The sequence below is a fragment of the Anolis carolinensis genome, unplaced genomic scaffold (genome assembly GCF_035594765.1).
Source record: "Anolis carolinensis isolate JA03-04 unplaced genomic scaffold, rAnoCar3.1.pri scaffold_9, whole genome shotgun sequence".
Taxonomy (NCBI): Eukaryota; Metazoa; Chordata; class Lepidosauria; order Squamata; family Dactyloidae; genus Anolis; species Anolis carolinensis.
Window position 1 is genome coordinate 20,311,977 of NW_026943820.1, and position 20,085 is coordinate 20,332,061.

General features: G+C 38.7%; 1 protein-coding gene across 1 annotated transcript in view; it reads left to right on the plus strand.

Moving 5' to 3' along the window:
* Window positions 1-20,085, plus strand: part of cdh11 (cadherin 11) — a 117,290-nt gene that overhangs the window by 56,894 nt on the left and 40,311 nt on the right. Inside the window, exons 3-6 of the mRNA XM_003222973.4 lie at window positions 4,191-4,595; window positions 10,451-10,745; window positions 14,841-14,960; window positions 18,711-18,878. Of these exons, the coding sequence (XP_003223021.2) occupies window positions 4,368-4,595; window positions 10,451-10,745; window positions 14,841-14,960; window positions 18,711-18,878 (811 nt within the window). The 5' untranslated portion in view covers window positions 4,191-4,367. The remainder of the gene's footprint in view (window positions 1-4,190; window positions 4,596-10,450; window positions 10,746-14,840; window positions 14,961-18,710; window positions 18,879-20,085) is intronic.

Consider the following 20,085-nt stretch of genomic DNA (forward strand, 5'->3'; position numbering starts at 1 on the left):
TGTAGGAATAAATTAAAGAACTTTAAATAACTGGGGTCGCTACTCCTGGGAGCCCTGTAAGAACACAACAGGGGCTCATTTCACAATGCAGATTCAAGATTTTGTTGTTTTTCATATGCAACATAGCAAGATTTCTGAGTAGTAGCTAAAATGCTACTTCATGCTGATATGCTACTTTAGGTGGTGGAATAGTGAGATTGTTCTGTCACGCACTGGGCCTGTAACTATTGTCTTTGTATAGGACGTATACTTTATGCCCAGTGGGAAGCCAGGGCGCCTCGAAAGAGAGGTTCTTGAGGATTTCCCTGAAAAGGATGGCCTTTTGAGTCTTTAGTGAAATAACAAAGTCTTTATTGATGAACAAATAATAAATCTTCAAGGAGTCAAAAAACACTTCAAGGTTTCCTTAATAAACTGTTGGCAAACTTGCTTAAATATCTTTTGGTAATATTTCAGTTGGCCTGAAAAAAAATAGAGACAAATTGATGCCAAAATACTGTATATTTGATTTGAGTAATAGTGTAATTTAGCCAGGCGTTCTTGAATATTTACATATGCATTTGTACAAAGGTAAAAATCCTCACTTCAAGTTTGAGCCCAATCAAAAATGTCTGGTTTTTGGAGGCGATATGTAAAATTTTGGTCCCATTTTACATGGGTGAAATAAAGCAGAATATATAGGTGCTGCCTGTAGACATGAATAGGTAGATATCATAGTTTTGTTTTAGTTATATAAATGTTGACCAAGTTCTTTCTTAAAGAAAACAATGAGTAATTTTCACAGTTTTCTTCCAGTTGTGAGAAAGTATTTGAAAACAACATCATTTTCAAAGGCAATCAGTTACTGAGGGTTATTCTTGTTGGATTATGGATGTATGTGTATGAAATGTAAATCAAGTGTTTCTGCTGTTAGGCAAGAGTATGTGTTTCAGCAATGAAACAGTTAACAGCAGGCTAGTTTTGACTGAAAGCCTGTTGTGATTGCTATGACCTATCAGGCATGGTTTCCGGCTTTGGAGGTTGGAACTTCCTGCAGACTGAGGAATGTGCTTTCTTATCTCTGTGTGTGTTGAGCTGTGCTTGCCGGAGCGAAGAGGTTATAGAAGAATGCCAGCTCAGAGCGATGGCTTTTGCTATGCTTTGTAAATATGTATTATAGATATTGAGATAAATGTTTGGACTTCAGACTACAGATGTGTTTGAGTCTGACATTTGAAAAGAGGAATTGGTGTGGCAGCTGATTCACCAATTCATCAGGGTGCTGGAGAAGATGATTGATGGAGTTTGAAGACACCCACCCGGCACGCACCCTGAACCCCACACTGTCAATTCTGACAATTTATTATGGGTTGATCTGGAGTTGTAAATGCCAGATTGGTCCCAGGGTAGTTTAGAGCCCCATTCTCCTTGGCAGCCAGTAGTTATGATGTCAAGGGCTTTGGTGTCCTGGGCACCAGAGCAATGCAGAAGAAGAGTTAGAGCATGCATTCCCCAAATCCAGCCCTCCAACTGCTTGAACCTCTAACTCTCCGATTTCTTTATCATTGAACAAGCTGGCTAGGGCTTCTGGGAGTTGGAGGCCCAAACAGCTGGAGGGTTGGAGTTTGGGGATGCCTATGATAGGGAGAGGAGTAATTGCCCTTTCGTCTTTCCTCCTTTCTCCAGTCACCTCATCTAAATCTAAAGGATTTGTTATCCTGTGGGCCCAAAGCAACAATTTCTTCCTGGATTCTTGGGGGAGAATTCAGAGCAACTCACAGCTTTGGTTAAAATGCTTCAAAGCTGTGTTAAAATGGCCTTGGCCCATGCTCACCTGAGTCACTTCTGTGCATTCTTTAGCTGCCACCGGCACATATTTCTATTCGAAAACATTAATTCTGTGCAGACTATGTCATTTTCTGCACCAAAAAACCATGTAGAAGTTTTGCATGGAATAAGTCCCAAGCTACTAAGATTCTAATCTGTTCAGGATTCTTCTCAATCAAATTCTTAAAATGATGTGTTCTTAGAATTTTTCAAACACTTTTTCAATCTCATCTCCAGAAAATTAACTCCCTTAGCCTAACTTTGGTAGATGTGCATGCAGAAGGCATGCAAAAGCAAGTACAGTAGAGTCTCACTTATCCAACACTCGCTTATCCAACGTATTTTTGTAGTCAATGTTTTCAATACATCGTGATATTTTGGTGCTAAATTCGTAAATACAGTAATTACTACATAGCATTACTGTGTATTGAACTACTTTTTCTGTCAAATTTGTTGTATAACATGATGTTTTGGTGGTTAATTTGTAAAATCATAACCTAATTTGATGTTCAATAGGCTATTCTCTCCTTATTATCCAACATATTCACTTATCCAACGTTCTGCCGGCCCATTTACGTTGGATAAGCAAGACTCGGCTGTATGTTGTTTCAGTCAGGTATTTTTCTAAGTAAAGATGAGGTTAAATTATCTGGACTGTATATTTTTATAAAACTCCCACTCCCACTATTTCACAAACTGTCTAATCCATCATAATATATAGCACACTCTGGAAATCTGTCTTGTTAAATATGTATCCCTGTGGAACCACTACTATTTTAATTTCTTATGCTGACATGGCTGTTAGACAAATCTAAAGGATTGTTTCATTGACTGAGCATGAGCACACAATGTGTGGAATAAAGATGCTTTATTTTGAAAAAATTGTTTGGTTCTGTTGGGAGTTTATCTGCTGAATAAAGAGCAGACTTAAATATCATTGACCAGGAATGTTTTCCCAGACTCTAGCCTTGCTATAAAAAGATAATCTGTCTTGACTCTTTGAGGGGCTATGATTTATTTGTTAACTTTCCCTCATAAGACATTTTAAATTGGAATGTTTTGCCACATATATCAGTAAATAATATTCATTTAAAACAAAGTATAGAAAGAAATGTAATCTTTACATTTCATGGGTTCCTATCCCATGATTCATTTTGTATGTTTAGCTTTAATATACCACACACAGATACAGATATGTAATCCAGTGGTTTTATTATTCTGCTTTCATACCTTCTAACCGCCTAAATTTAGGAAGGACAGTCCCAATTAATCCTTTGTAATCCCAGTTTTTCAACTGCTTTTAGAATGGCCTACTTTCTGTCTCCTCCTCCCATTAATACCCTACAAGACAGGCTCAGAATTAAAATTGCCTTAACAGATTGGAGAACTGGGCCAAACCAAGAAAATGTATTTTAACAGACAAGGAAAATAATAAAATGTAGAGTTAAAGGATGGGTGACATCTAGCTTGAGACTTGTGCGCCAGCTGCACCCGTACCTTGGGAAGTCTGACTTGGCCATGGTGGTCCACGCTCTGGTTACATCCCCTTTGGATTATTGCAAAGCTCTCTACGTGGGGTTGCCTTTGAAGACGGCCCGGAGGCTCCAACTAGTACAACGGGCGGCAGCCAGATTAATAGCTGGGGCGGCATACAGGGAGCATACCACCCCCCTGCTAAGCCAGCTCCACTGGCTGCTGATATCCTACCGAGCCCAATTCAAAGTGCTGGTTTTGACCTATAAAGCCTTAAATGGTTCTGACCCAATCTACTTGTCTGAACGTATCTCCTCCTATGAGCCAGGAAGATCCCTAAGGTCATCTGGTGAGGCCCTGCTCTCGATCCCACCTGCCTCACAGGCACGGCTGGTGGGAACGAGGGACAGGGCCTTCTCGGTGGTGGCTCCCCGGCTGTGGAACTCCCTCCCCAGAGATATACGGCAAGCCCCAACCCTTTTGAGTTTTAGAAAAGTCTTAAAAACATGGCTATGTGCCCAGGCTTTTAACGAATAAATGACAAAGTTGACCCAGACTTTTATATGGATAAAGTAGGAGGATATTGGACGAATGGATTTTAAGCATATGTTTTATGTTTTATATTTTATACTGTATTTAACTGGTTGTTAACATTTTTATATGTTGTTGTGTTTAATGATGTGTTGGCATTGAATTATTGCCAATTGTACGCCGCCCTGAGTCCCTTCGGGTGAGAAGGGCGGGATAGAAATATTGGAAATAAAATAAATACATTTATTGAAAAACCGCAAAATGGCGAGTCCACGAAAAGTGAACTGCAAAGTAGTGAGGGAACACTATAGTTAAAACTCTGTGATTCTATGACACAGGGAGGGAAAAATAACTTTTCTTCTGTTCTCTCCACTCTGCAGGAAATAGTTTGAAGTCGATACAAGATTGAAGAGATGTACCTAAGGAGAAATAACATCTTGGATTCAGGAAACAACTTCTAAAATTTCCAGAGGATTATACTGTCCCTTTTTATCGTCGTGGTGAAATTGTGTGAAGAAAGGATATATTGGGATATACTTTGTTGCCAATAACCAAATATGAAGGAGGACATCTGTTTACATGCTGCCCTAATCTGTCTTGGGATGCTCTGCTACAGCTTGGCCATGGTGACAGAAAAACGGAACCATACAAGGCCATTGCTCCATGGTCACCATGAAAAAGGAAAAGAAGGGCAAGTTCTCCATCGTTCAAAAAGAGGATGGGTGTGGAACCAGTTCTTTGTAATAGAGGAATATACGGGACCGGATCCTGTGCTAGTTGGCAGGGTAAGGTATTCCCATATTTGACTGATACATTTAACTCTTTAGGAAAATTATGTAACAAGCTTTAATGATTATTTGTGACACTTCTATTTCTCCAGAGAGTTGGATAAGTATAACTCATCCAACCATGTTTCAGGAATGTAGGCAGTCCTCAAGTTACGAACAAGATAGTTTCTGTAGATTTGTTCTTAAGTTGAATTTATTTGTAAGTCAGAACTATATAAGCTTTAGATAGCATAAGGAAGAGTTAACACTCCTGTGGTGCTTGTTTTCCTGTCTGTGCCCTGTTCAGAAGATTTCACCTAACTTCCTGTCTCTGTGATAATTGAATTTTGAAAAATGTAGCATGCTGTGGAAAAAAGGATTGATGATAAAGCTTTAATTGAGACACCTTTCCCCATGATAACTCTTTTAGGAGTAAATTCCCGTCCAAGAGTTAGATTTCTCTCACTTCCTGTTGTTTCATTCCCATTCTTAACTATGAGTCATTTGTTAGTCAGATGTTTGTAACTCGGGGAGTGTCTGTATATCACTTTAGATCCAGCAGAAGTGCAGAGAGGTAACATTCTATATGGTTAAGGTTTAAAGGTGATTAGTAATACAGTAGAGTCTCACTTATACAAAATAAATGGGGGGGGGGCAAAATGTTGGGTAATAAGGAAAAGACTATTAAACATCAAATTACATTATGATTTTACAAGGGTTGAATGAAAAGTAATGCCTCCACCTTCGTAACTCCTCAACAGATGGCAGTACTGGTATGCAGCAGGCATTGGCTTGTTCAGTAGACTCTCCTCTACAGTTCCATTTGGCAGGAAGCCTTAGCGTTTAATGGTTGTGTTGTTAAAGTGCAAAGTATGGAACCCTGCACAGACAGTCGGTCAATGCGACTTAAGCAACGTGTAGTCATTGAATTCTTGACAGCAGAAGGTGTCACCACAAAGAAGAAAGGCATCACCTTCATTCTCGTAACGTGAGAGGAGTTCCTGGCAAATTTCAAGTCTGTGCGCTTTCATTTCAGGTGTTGGCATCCTGGGTACCTGTCGTGCACAGATCTTCTGATAGCCAAGCAAAGCAATTATGTGACCCACACGTTCTTGTGAAATGCCGATTATGCTTGAAATTTCTCTCTGAGTGATACAATGATCATCCTGAATCAATCTGTCAACCTTTTGCTTGTGAAACTCATGGTTGCTGTCACAGGATTTCCAACTCTTTGTTTGTCATGATGTTCCCACCTCAACATCTTTAAACTTACTTGCCCAACAATGCACAGTACTCACATAAACACAATCACCATAAACAGCTTGAATTCTCCTTTGGGATGACACCTTCTGCTGTCAAGAATTCAATGACTGCAAATTGCTTAAGTTGCATTGACCGACCATCTGTGCAGGGTTCCATAAAAATCGACTACAAATAAAGATAGAATTACAGTAACACATTGTCAGAAGGTAACTCCATAAAAAGTTTGGTCCTTATTGCCTAGAGAAGCATCTGTGGATCTGGGCGGGAGGCAGACGGCTTTGGATAATCCAGAATGTTGGATAAATGAAGGTTGAATAAGCGAGACTCTACTATATAAGTTTATATGCAACACAGGCCTCCTATTACTGTTGGCTATGCTAGCTGGACTGCCGAGTGTTGCCGTCCAGTACAGCAACCTCTTGAGAATCATACCTTGCTAGCCCATCGTCATTGTGGCTGAGAAATTGTTTGATATCACTTTCCAGATGGCAATGGGCCAATTATAGCATCTTATGATTTTTTGAAATTTTTGAAAGAGCGTATATTAAATCTATGCATGTCATTGAGACAATTTCCTTGAAGGAAGGGATGCACCCATTGCGGCCCACAGATTTAGTTAGGGGGTCCCAAATGGGATTTGGAACCCCAGATTTAAAAAGCTCTGTAATAGAGTTCAATATAATGCACACAAGAGGAGAACGCATGGGATATAGCAAAGGATGTTTATGCAATGCTATCTTTACACTGTAGGTACCAGGTCAGGACCTCTTTTATTTGTGCAGGGCCCATGGGAAGTAGTATGTAGCAGGTCAGGGCATTTGTCCTTTTATGCTCTATTTATTTATTTATTATTTATTTCCAGCATTTATACCCCGCCCTTCTCACCCGTGGGGACTCAGGGCGGCTTACAACAGTTGGCAACATTTAATGCCAAGAACATAATAATAAAACAAAAACAGTACATATAATCAATTCAAACTATAAAAATAGATCATCAAAATACATTATAACAATAACAATGTATTTGTGAGCCTTGGATTTGGTTGTGAATGAAAAGGGTAATTGTATCAGTTAATTAATCAATTTATTCATATGTAAATGGAGTAAAATCTGGTCTGGATGGCTATATCTTTTTAACGTTCTTACACAATTATCTTCTACCTGCTCCCAGCTGTCTTCCACCTGATCGCTTTGAAATGGAAAAGCCAAAGACTAAGTCTCGATCTTCTTCATTTTACTGAGCTATCCAATCCCACAAAGAGCCCCCAGTGGTGTAATGGGCTAAACCCTTGTCAGGACTGCTGACTAAAAGGTCGGCGGTTCAAATCCGGGAAGCAGGGTGAGCGTCCATCTGTCAGCTCCAGCTTCCCATGGGGGGACATGAGAGAAGCCTCCCACAAGATGGTAAAACATCCAGGCATCCCCTAGGCAACGTCCTTGCAGACAGCCAATTCTCTCACACCAGAAGCAACTTGCAGTTTCTCACAAAAAAAAATCTAATTCCCCAACTGTTTTTTTTAAAAAAATGAGCTCTGATACTGAGCATATTCCGCCTCTGCCATCTAGCTGATTTAAACTGCAGTTTAAGTGCATTTCTGCTGTTTGTAATAATTATATGGTCTTAAAAATATTCAGTAGCAATTTATGGGACATCACATGAAAGCTCTGAAATAAAAAGGTGTGCTAGAACACATTTAATACATTTAATAAGTAAAATAGGTCTCTAAAAATAGTCAGGAAATTTCCTTCCTTCGCAACCCCAGGTGCGAGGAAATTTATCAGAAAAAAAGCATCCTTATAGTCAAAACATTTTTGCCTATATTTTTTCTTTGTAACAGGAGTGCTAAGAAACACTGTTACTGAATTGAGAAGGTATGCAACATTTGTCAATTGCAGACATTCTTCTCTTGGGCATTTTAGTTGTTTTTGTATACATTGTCTACTTCTTTCTTATACTGACTTAATTTAATGTGTGCTGTGTTTCCTTTTAATAATCTGAAATCTGCTCATTTGTAGGGTGAACTAAAAAGATAATAAATCACTTAATATTTTCAATCAAATGTAACTAACTTGTGTTTGGAAAAATGTGAATGTTATAGAACGTGGAAAGGAGAACTTTATTGATTTCTGGTGCCAAGTAGCTATATCTTCAGGTCATGATCAAATGTCTATCTGAGGATTTTAATTGCCCCTCAATAATCTGTCTAAACCAGGATTACATAGAATGGAATAATAGTATGACTGTCCTCACAAATAGAATACAGTAGAGTCTCAATTATCCAAGCTAAACGGGCCGGCAGAACCTTGGATAAGTGAATATCTTGGATAATAAGGAGGGATTAAGGAGAAGCCTATTAAACATCAAACTAGGTCATGATTTTACAAATTAAGCATCAAAACATCATGTTATACAACAAATTTGACAGAAAAAGTAGTTCAACACGCAGTAATGTTATGTTGTAATTACTGTATTTACGAATTTAGCACCAAAATATCATGATATATTGAAAACATTGACTACAAAAATGCCTTGGATAATCCAGAACCTTCGATAAGGGAGTTTTTGATAAGTGAGACTCTACTATACCAGACTATAGTACAACTTGGTTGAAAATCCTTCCACCTGACAGGGGGAACAGAGATGACTAGTCAAAAAGTGCATCCCAGAATTTTCTTATATATGATCATCTGTAATAGATGAACTTACTAGAGTAATAGATGAACTTGCATGTGTGATTTCTTGGAAAACAAAAGATATCCCAGCATGCTGGAGCAAGGGAAATGTCTCCCGTTTTCAAAAAGAACCCGCAAACAACTGAATTGTTTCCTGAGGTTTCCGGGAGCTGCACTTCTCAGACCCCATCTGCACTGCCAGATAAAATCCAGATTATCTGCTTTAAACTGGATTTTATCTGGCAGTGTAGATGGGGCCTCAGACTCAGGAGCTGGCACTTCCCCTTTGCTGACTGAGTTCTGAGAGCAGGGCATGATGAATGTTTTGCATACCACATTCAAAATACCCTGTTGCCAAATAACGCCAAAGCACTACCTAAATAAATAGGCATTTGCCTCTTTGTGGAAACAGAAGGAGCTAACATATCTCCTGTGGAAGGGAGTTCCATAATTGAGAGTGTTCTACACTGACAAATAATGTAGTGTAGAGTTGCATCTGGGGAACCTCTCATGAAAAAAAGTTTGATGAGACTTTGGAAGGGAGGAAGGTTGAGAATTGCTTAGGTCTGACTTGTAATGAGCCCAGAGCCAGAGTAGTAGAGTAGAAAAACAGCATTTTTGTGTGCAAGCTCAATTAGCGACTTTTGCTGGATGTAGAAACTTAAGCAAATATTGATCTGTAATATCCAGTGGCCTGGCTTGCTGAAGGAGTTTTGCAGTACATTACATCTGTCCTGCCTTAAAGGCGGTTGACAGCAACCTTGTGTATATTTGAAAAATGTGCACCACGATAAAGGTTCAAACCATAGAACACAATATGTATATTAGAGCATCATATACATAATAATGTTAACAATAATACAACTAATAATACAAATAATAATAAAATGTATAGACTGCAATCATCCAGATTTGAATGCTACACAGAGCAGTTTTCAATATAAAACATATATCAGACATATATCAACAATATCAACAAAACTCCAACTAAAGTTTGTTAGCGACACAGTATGTGTACATTCAGTCTCTCCAAATGCATGTAATATGCTCTAAAACTCAATATATCAGTGTGCAAATCACTTGGCTCAAACTTGGCTTGGAGTCAAAACAAATCAAAGTCTCTGTAGTCTTGGAGCATTTCTGTAGGACTCCTCAGGATGTAAATGCAGTCAGTAGGCTGTAGCTTCAGTTTGTTGACAATAAATGGTCAAATAGATGTTATTTTAGAGTAGATGGCTGTGAGCCGAAATAAGCTGTTTACAAGCTGTTTACATAAGCCGTTTACTACTGGTTCCCAGGTTTACTCCAGTTTCAGTTAACCCTTCACCTGGTAAGCGGCAATGTTTTGAATATCTGTATAGTTGGCTCAGCTTCAAGTTTTATGTTCGCAGTGTCTACGTGCTGATTGTGGATTCTATACTGCGAGCAACCTTGTGTAGCCAACTATGTAGCTCCAAACCAGTATTTTTCATACTAGTTGGAGCTGCACTACGTAGCTATATAGAACCACCCTGAGATAACCCTAGTATCTTCACCAAATGTGTCTGTGGTGGTGGTATGACTGAAAGAGATCCTTTCCTTGTAGATCATAAAACTTGTACTGGCTTGAATATTGTTTATGTGTTTGTATAGGATCTGGGAATGGAGTGATTAAACCATTGGAAAACCCTAGTGAAATTGAATTATGATGTTGGCAAATATTTTTATATCTATATGTATCATTTAAGGAGTAATGATCTATCTGCTCTATCTTCATTTAAATGTATTTTGTAATCATCATTTTTGTGTGAGCAATTTTTAGACATGTGAATTATGTACATCAATCCATGTGCTTAATTTTGTTTCCATCTATTTATTTGCAAACAATCATAAAAAATCTGGCAGCCACTATTCACGGGCTTTCAGATGCAAGCTTATACATATCTTAAATTTTGCAGCTTCATTCCGATGTTGATTCTGGTGATGGGAATATAAAATACATTCTCTCAGGTGAAGGAGCAGGAATCATTTTTGTTATTGATGATAAATCAGGGAACATCCATGCAACTAAGACTCTGGATCGGGAAGAAAGAGCTCAATATACCTTAACAGCACAAGCTGTGGACAGGAATACCAACCGACCCCTGGAACCACCTTCAGAATTCATTGTCAAAGTTCAAGATATCAATGACAACCCTCCTGAATTCCTACATGAAAATTACCATGCCAATGTACCAGAGAGGTCCAATGTAGGTATGTAATGCAACAAGGTACTATAAGTCCTCATAATTATAAGTTGGGAAATCTGAGCAGTAATTATTAACTTGACCATTTATTACAATTTAGACTAAGAATAATCAGACCTAGTAATAACAAATAACAGTGAAGGGGTAAACCTTTGTCTTGATTATATCACTCCCTGCAAGGACTTTAAAGTGAAAAGGCACACTGTCCCAAGAAAAATACATAGTAATCTCTAGTCTATGGAGCTAAAGGTATCTCTTCCTATATCTATATATATAAAAGGGTAATGAAATTTCGACCTAGGACAAAACAACAAAACTACACATTCCAGAAACACTAAACTTGCCAGCAGAACCCCTCATCCATGCCTCTACGTTCATATAACAAAAGGAAAAGAAAAAATAAAGTCCTAATTAGAGGGAGAGGAATAATCGTTTTTATCCAATTGCTGCCAGTTAGAAGGCTAAGCTCTGCCCACTTGGTCTCCTAGCAACCCACTCAACCCAAGGGACAGGCCGAGTTAGGCCTCACTTATAGGCCTCTTCCCCACTGCCTATAAAATACAGATTATCTTATTTTAACTGGATTATATGGCAGTGTAGACTCAAGGCCCTTCCACACAGCTGTATAACCCATTTATAATGGACTTAATGTCAGGGGAAAACCTTTACCTTTTACCTTAACTACCACCAATTCCTCAATACTTTATTTCCCATACCACCATACTTCGCCACAGCAACGTGTGGCCGGGCACAGCTAGTTTGTCTTCTAAATCTAGAGGCCCTCATCTGAGATCCATTTCCAGGTACAGTGTTCCCTCACTTATCACGGGGGTTATGTTCCAGGAGCTCACGCAATAAGTGAAAATCTGTGAAGTGGGGACACTATATTTATTTTAATATTTATACTTTATTTTAGCAGTTACAATACAGTATACAGGACACAGGCAGAGAGGAAGAATGGAAGCTAAATAACCCTTTTTTTTATTTCCAACCCTTCCCTACCCCCTATCCCTTTAATTCTCCCTTTCCCCCTTCCAAAACCCTTTCTTACTTTTTTACCATGTTTCACTTGATAAATCTTAATAAAACCTGTGAAACAGCAAAAATACCATGATAAATGTGTGCATTAATATTTATTGAAAATCCGCAAAATAGCGAGAGCGCGAAAAGTAAACCGCGAAGTAGTGAGGGAACACTGTATTCCTTAAAAAAACCAAAGTAATTTAGTTAGCTACAAGAGGTCTTTCTAATGGTAGCTTGCCATCTTGAGCTATAGATGCTTTGGAGTTTCTCATCAGATATATCCAATAGTTGATGCAAAACCTTGTTTGTAATTCAATTTTCGTAAGAGTCGTACATAAGAAGCGATATTAAGAAATGGGAGGGGCGACCACACAAAAGACTTAAGATTAAAAACACTGACTTATGACTTTCGGAAGAGTTATTTAAGTCTTGTAAGTCTCGTAAATGGCTTCATAAGTAGTTAAAATGGTTTTAAACAATACAAAATACTTGAACCGTTCATCCACAGAACCTTGTACATAAACCTTAGTCCAGACCGAGTCGAAGCCAACAAAACTTATTCTTTGAACACTTGCTCGCATAGCCAGGTCTTCACTTTCGTTCTAAAACTCAAAAGGGATGGAGCCTGCTGGATGTCACTAGGGAGGGAGTTCCACAGCCAAGGAGCCACCACCGAGAAAGCCCTGTCTCTTGTCCCCGCCAGCCACATCTGTGAGGCTGGTGGGACCGAGAGCAGGGCCTCCCCTGAAGATCTTAAATTACATGGTAGGTCATAGCGGGAAACACGTTCGGACAAGTAAGCTGGGCCAGAACCGTTTAGAGATTTATAGGCTAAAGCCAGCACTTTGAATCGTGCTCGGTAGCTAATCGGCATCCAGTGGAGTTGACGTAACAGAGGAGTAGTGCGCTTCCTGTACGCCGCTCCGGTTAACAACCTGGCTGCCTCCCGTTGGACTAATTGAAGCTTCTGGACAGTCTTCAAAGGCAGCCCCAGGTAGAGTGTGTTGCAGTAGTCTAATCGGGATGTAACAAGAGCATGGGCCACCATGGCCAAGTCCGGCTTCTCAAGGTATGGGCGCAGGTGGCGCACAAGTTTAAGCTGTGCAAAGGCTCCCCTAACCAGCACCGAGACCTGGGGCTCCAGGCTCAACGCTTGAAGCTTTAACGCTTGAAGCTAGCAGAATCCTGCGAAACGTAGTTTAGGGCAGGGCCTTTTGAATTCTCTGCCACAGGAGTCGTCACCTTCCCAAACTACATTTCCCAAAATTCTGCTTACAGCCTTGTGCCTCCTATTCCTTCCTGAAAGTTTTGATGGGGGAAAACCTGTGTTCATTCTCTAAAGGGATTTTGAGATAAAAGGGGATTGTTGGGAGTTGAACCAACCCTGTAAGATAGGCAAAGTTGAAAGGCAGTAATTCCAAATTTTATCTGGTAGTTTTCCTATTACTATTATTATTATTATTATTATTATTATTATTATTATTATTATTATTACTATTTCAATGCCTGGACTGGCATTGTTTGGGGGGTTGTTTGACTGTGCTTTTCCATCCTGGAAGACTCCAGGGGCCTAGACTGAATGGCCCCTGGAGTCTTCCAGTGAAATAATACTGTTAATTTAAGTTTATGTTGCTTACAATTCTCTAGAAATCAGTGAATGTGCAAATCGTTCTGAAACTTGGGTGGGAATGATGCCCCAGTTATGTTGTATAATTGAAAATAGAAATTTTCAATGATGCAACATAACCAGGGCATAAGAAAAAGAAAAATCTTGTAGTTTTTTAAAATAAAAATGTTGTTCTTAAAAGTTATTTAAAATTCCCAAAAATCTTTGGATGAGTAAAACGTTCTGAAACTTGGGGGGAGGGTAACAGTGGTAAATGTCTTCTACTATTGTAGCAAGTTTCTAAAATAGCTCCAAAAATGAGGGGGAAAGGAGCCCCGGAAGCTCCCTCCTGCACAACTACTTTCATTATATCGTTATAGTTAAGATACAGACCCCTAATAATATTTTAGAAGCACTTTAGAAATGATTTGCCACCACACACACACACACACACACACCAATTTAGTAATGAGTATTTAATAATTTTTTCATTGATCGCACAGGCCTAATATTGGCTCCAAATGATTTTTTTTTTTTCATTTTGCAAGGGATTTTATGAATGGTATAGATCAGTGATTCCTGAACTCCCCTCCTGGTTTAGATCAATGCAGTAGTTCTGATTTTACATCTGTTTTTATCTTCCATGCAGTTTCATTTCCCAAAAACTGAAGAGTATTTATTATTTATTATTTATTTACAGTATTTATATTCTACCCTTCTCACCCCGAAGGGGACTCAGGGCGGATTACAATGAACACATATATGGCAAACATTCAATGCCAACAGACAAACAACATACAGTATAGATAGACACAGAGGCATTTAACATTTTTCCAGCTTCACGATTCTGGCCACAGGGGGAGCTGTTGCTTCACCGTCCACTAGTGGCTGTACTTCCTCATTCCTTTCCTCGTGTTTTGCTGGCAGTTTTATGGTGTTGTAAATTAGTTAAATTAGCCTCACGCATAAAGCGTACCGAAATTTTCCTACTTGACAGATGCAACTGTCTTTCGGGGCTGCATAGGTCAACAGCAAGCCGGGCTATTTAATGGTTGGGGGCTTAACCCGACCCGGGCTTTGAACTCATGACTTCTCGGTCAGTAGTGATTTATAGCAGCTGGTTACTAGCCAGCTGCACCACAGCCCGGCCCGAGTATTGTGTGTTTGTTTGTTTTAATGTATCGATTAGTGAAGATGACATCCAGTTTTAGGGGTTTAGTTATTAGGGTTTTTTTTCCAAATCTACATCCATATTTGCAGTTTTCCTCAGTTGGCTGCAAAGCTCCAATTTAATTTAGTGATTCCAATTTAATTAATGATGGCATATTAGCAAATAACCAAAACAACAAAAGTTAAACCCATGAAAGTTGAGGTCCAGCTACAATACTTTTTGTTTGAAAAAGAAGTCTTATGTTGTTGCTGTTGTTGTTTTGAAGATCTTTTGTCATGGGTGTGTTTCCTTCCATATTTTAGGTACTTCTGTTATTCAGGTAACAGCCTCAGATGCTGATGATCCTACCTATGGAAATAGTGCCAAATTAGTTTACAGCATCCTGGAAGGGCAGCCGTACTTCTCAGTAGAAGCACAAACAGGTACTTTTCTAGCTTTTTCTAATTACAGGCATCAAACACATAACAATCCCAATGACAGGAGAAGGCAACTTGAGGTTCATCAGAGGTTGGCTTACAACCCAGAGACATCTAGAGTATTACAGAAGTTCCCATTTTGTGCCTTAGGATGACCTGAGTAATATTCTTTTATATGTTTTACATTTCAGTTTCATGGGGAAAGGGGTATTTTAACCAAATTTCTCCCCACTTCAAGAAAATTCCTGAAGACTGCACAACTTTAAAAATTGTTTGCCATGCTTGATTTATTCAGTAAAGATCAACTCATTGGAGGGTTTCTTTTTTTCTCACAGAAAAGAACATTTTCTTTGCATAAATAATATTTTCTGTGTTTACCCCCCAACAGTTGCCCACACCTTTTGCAGAGGCTGTTTGGGGATAAAAACTGTCAACTGGGTCTAAGGAAGGGATGGGAATTACGTAGCCTTCAAGCAATTGGACAGTAGCCCTAACATTGCCGGTGGTGACTTATGTGGGACTCGTAGTCCAACAGCATATGCATAATTCCCAATCCCAATTTGTGATCTGGGGAGTCACACTATGAGTTCTAAGAGGTCTCATTGTCTATATTTTGTCCACCCTGATTTCAATAAATCTGAAGCCAATTTCATAATTTTAAATCTATCGTAGCCTAACAAAATATAGATTAAGGGTAACACCACCAATGATCCACCAATATATTGGACCTCTCAGCAGCCTCTGATTTTTTCTAAAAGATTGTACCTCCAAATGCTTTCCAAAGGATGAGTGGCACAATTTGCCACAGTTCTTATACTTCCAGTGACTCAGAGGTCAACTTGTACATCACTGTATTGGGGGAAAAGGCCTCTTCTGGACCGGAATTTGTTGAAATTGCCTCAAAAACCCTTGGGAGCATTTGCAGGAATCTCCCCCAAAAAATATGCTTTAAAAGAGAAATATAGCATTTATTCTACCCTGTTTCCCCGAAAATAAGACAGTGTCTTATATTAATTTTTGCTCCCAAAGATGTGCTAGGTCTTATTTTCAGGGGATGTCTTATCTTATTTTTCCACAAAGAAGAATTCACATTTATGGTTGAATTTTTTTTTAAATGAAAATTTATTATCTACTGTACAGTAGTTGTCATCACAAAGTAGCATAACCAAACTGTGAATCCTTTCAAGAATTTCTATATTATATTTTATTGCTATACTGTTATTAAATTACTGTTTTAAAATTCTGTTTGCATGTAAATTTATGTTGTTGTTGGGCTTGTCCCTGTGTAAGCTGCCCTGAGTCCCTTCTGGGAGATGGAGGTGGGATACAAGAATAAAGTTATTATTATATTATTATTATTTCTTGTTACTACCTTTATTTCCATGTACAACAGTCTATGGTCTGTACATTTACCGATCCTGCATGCTTCCAAACAAAAACTTTGCTAGGTCTTACTTTCAGGGGAGGCCTTATATTTAGCAATTCAGCAAAACCTCTACTAGGTCTTATTTTTTGGGGATGTCTTATTTTCAGGGAAACAGGGTAGCAGTTGTACTTGGCCACTCAACTCGTCTAATGTATGTGGGTGTCTCCCTCAACAACTGTAACTAACTGTCCAGTCATCCCTAGTCTGGGGACAAAAATATTCCACAGGGCTAAGTTGTGGAAATTAGCAAAATTGCCAAGTTATTGCCACTAGCAGTATTATCTGGGTAGGGAAAGGAAGAAATTGGAACGGTAGAGGAAAGTAAAATAGTGGTTACAGCCCTCCACATTTCCAGAGTGAAGATGGTCCCAGATCACTGGACATTGCCTCCCCAGTGAATGGACCTACTGAAATCAAGTGACATATAATTTATTCATGAATTCTCTCATTCATTAATAACCTAAGTATCACAGATTTATTAGATCTGCTGTAATCGTCTGGAATCACTCTGGAATCATCTATTTTGTTTAGTTCAGATTCCAAAATGAAATCAAGCCCTGCTGATTTTATATTACTCTAACAATAACTTAAGTTATAGGATACAGCTCACTGAAGGTTTCACTGTTGGTTATATATACTATCATGAGAGGAGGTATGAAAGTATTAGAAGTTATAGGCCCGTAAACATTAAGAAGCTTCCCATTTTCTCCACAGCTTACTTTAGTTCCTGCAAATTGAATTGAAAATGAAAAATAAGTACAGTAGAGTCTCACTTATCCAACATAAACGGGCCAGCAGAACGTTGGATAAGCAAATATGTTGGATAATAATGAGGCATTAAGGAAAAGCCTATTAAACATCAAATTAGGTTATGATTTTACAAATGAAGCACCAAAACATCATGTTAGACAACAAATTTGGCAGAAAAAGTAGTTCAATACGCAGTAATGCTATGTAGTAACTACTGTATTTATGAATTTAGCACCAAAATATCACGATATATTGAAAACATTGACTACAAAAATGTGTTGGATAATCCAGAACGTTGGATAAGCGAGTGTTGGATAAGTGAGACTCTACTGTATTATGAAAGTAATAGATAAAGAGCAGGAGCAGGATCACCATAAAGAAATGTGGGAGTTAGATTGCAATAAGGAAATACACCCTCAAATCTGGAAAGAAATGTGGAATATGCGTATATTAAAAAACATGTCTATAAGAATAAAAGAGAATTATTATAAAGTGGTTTGGAGATGGTACCTCACACCAATTAGATTAAATCTAATTGATAAGAAATACTCTAAGCAGTGCTGGAGGGGCTGTCAGGAAATCGGTACATATATACATATGTAGTGGTCCTGTAAATATGTTCAAAAAATTTTGGGAGAACGTTTTTAAAGAAATAAAGGGAATCACCAAAACAGAAATAATAGGAACGCCTGAAATAGCACTGTTGTCATTTATGGATGATATTCAAATATCAAAAGAGTTAAAGGAACTAATCGCCAACTTGGTAACAGCAGCAAGATTGTCAATAGCCAAAAAATGGAAAGGAAGGGAGGAGTGTCAATTGGAAGAATGGTATAAGGAGATTTGGGATATTGCGATAAATGATAAATTGACATGTAATATTAAAATTAAAAGAGGGTTATTAAAAAAGGATGATTTTGGGAAGATATGGGGAAAATTTATAGAGTTTGTATACATAGAAGGAAAGGGGGGGAAATCTGTAAAAGAAACAATAGAATTTTGGAAATAAATATTGTAATTGGCTGGTCTAGGGTGAAGGGATAGCACTAGGTGAAGGGTAACAAAAGGTAAATAATATGAGTATGTAATATAGTTAGAGAGTGAAAATACCATAGGAGCTATGATATACATAACTCTGTATTGCAAATTTGTTAAAGAATGTATAAGTTTTAAGTACTGAATATGTAAAATTCAAAATTTTTCAATAATTTAAATAGAAAGTATTAGAAGTTATAGGCCCATAAACATTAAGAAGCTTCCCACTTTCTCCTCAACTTACTTTCGTTCCTGCAAATTGAATTGAAAGTGAAAAAGAAGTAATTTGCAATCAATTGATTAAGCAGGGAGAGGGAATGGGGAGGGAAGAATCCGAATTTCCCCAAAGGCTCCCAGTCAAAACAGCTTTGTCGCTTCTTCTAATTCATGTGGTATTCCTAATTAATCAATCACTTTACTCCCTTGACCAGACTCTGATGTTGCTTGACTACACACATTCTGACATTCATGTATAAAATCTTGAAGCTAATACAGAATTGTTTTTTAAAAAATAATTTCTGAGTCTTTTCATCTTGTATGTGAAGGTATTATCAGAACGGCTCTTCCCAACATGGACAGAGAAGCAAAGGAAGAATATCATGTTGTCATACAAGCGAAAGACATGGGAGGACACATGGGAGGACTCTCAGGGACAACCAAAGTCACAATTACGCTTACTGATGTCAACGACAACCCGCCAAAGTTCCCACAGAGTAAGTTAAGAGTATAAGGGAAACTCTGCTGAAGTAAACCAGATAATTATTTATTTATTTGCAGTATTTATATTCCGCCCTTCTCACCCCGAAGGGGACTCAGGGCGGATCATATTACACACTAGCTGTGCCCGGCCATGCGTTGCTGTGGCGAAGTATAGTGGTATGGCAAATAAAGTATTGAGGAATTGGTGGTAGTTAAGGTAAAGGTGTGGAGTCCAGATAATCCAGTTAAAGCAGATAATATAAGATTATATGGGTTATATAGCTGTGTGGAAGGGCCTTGAGTCTACACTGCCATCTAATCCAGTTCAAATCTGATAATCTGTATTTTATAGGCAGTGTGGAAGAGGCCTAAGTGAGGCCTAACTCTGCCTGTCCCCTGGGTGAGTGGGTTGCTAGGAGACCAAGTGGGCGGAGCTTAGCCTTCTAACGCAGCAATTGGATAAAAACAATTATTCCTCTCCCTCTAATTAGGACTTTATTTTTCTTTTCTTTTTGTTGTATCAACCTAGAGGCGTGGATGATGGGTTGTGTTGTCAATTTTTGAGGTTGTGGGGTGTTTAGTTTTGTTGTTTTGGCGGTCACCAGGATTCCATCACTCTTTTATATATATAGATATAAGGCAAACATTCAATGCCTTAACATAGAACAAAGACAGAGACAAACACAGGCTCCGAGCTGGCCTCGAACTCATGACCTTTTGGTCTGAGTGATTTGTTGCAGCTGGCTGCAGCTGGCTGCTCACCAGCCTGCACCACAGCCCAGGCCTAGTTATCCAACTAGTTCACCACAGTGACTACCCAAAAGCCTATGAGAAGTTTATTAAACTGCCAACTATTGTTCTTTTGGTGGCATGTAGTATACTTTTCATTCATCACATTTCTGAGTGATCAACTGTAGTGTAACATTGAATATCTGGTAAGTATTTTGGCTCTCTTGACTTTGAGAGAAGACAAAAGAGCACAACTGAAGGCTCATCAACATGAGCAAAATAACCCATTCTTGTCATGAGTTTGATTTGAGTTGTCTCCACAATGTTCCTGCATGTCTGGTTGATATCATACAGTTTAGCCTCACATCACAAAAAGTTACCTTTTGGACTACAACCCCAAATATCATAATCAATGGCCATGCCTAAGAGCAGTGGCTCCCAACCCATGGATCGCAACCTCAAATGGGGTCGCTGGGCAGTGGGAGCTATGAA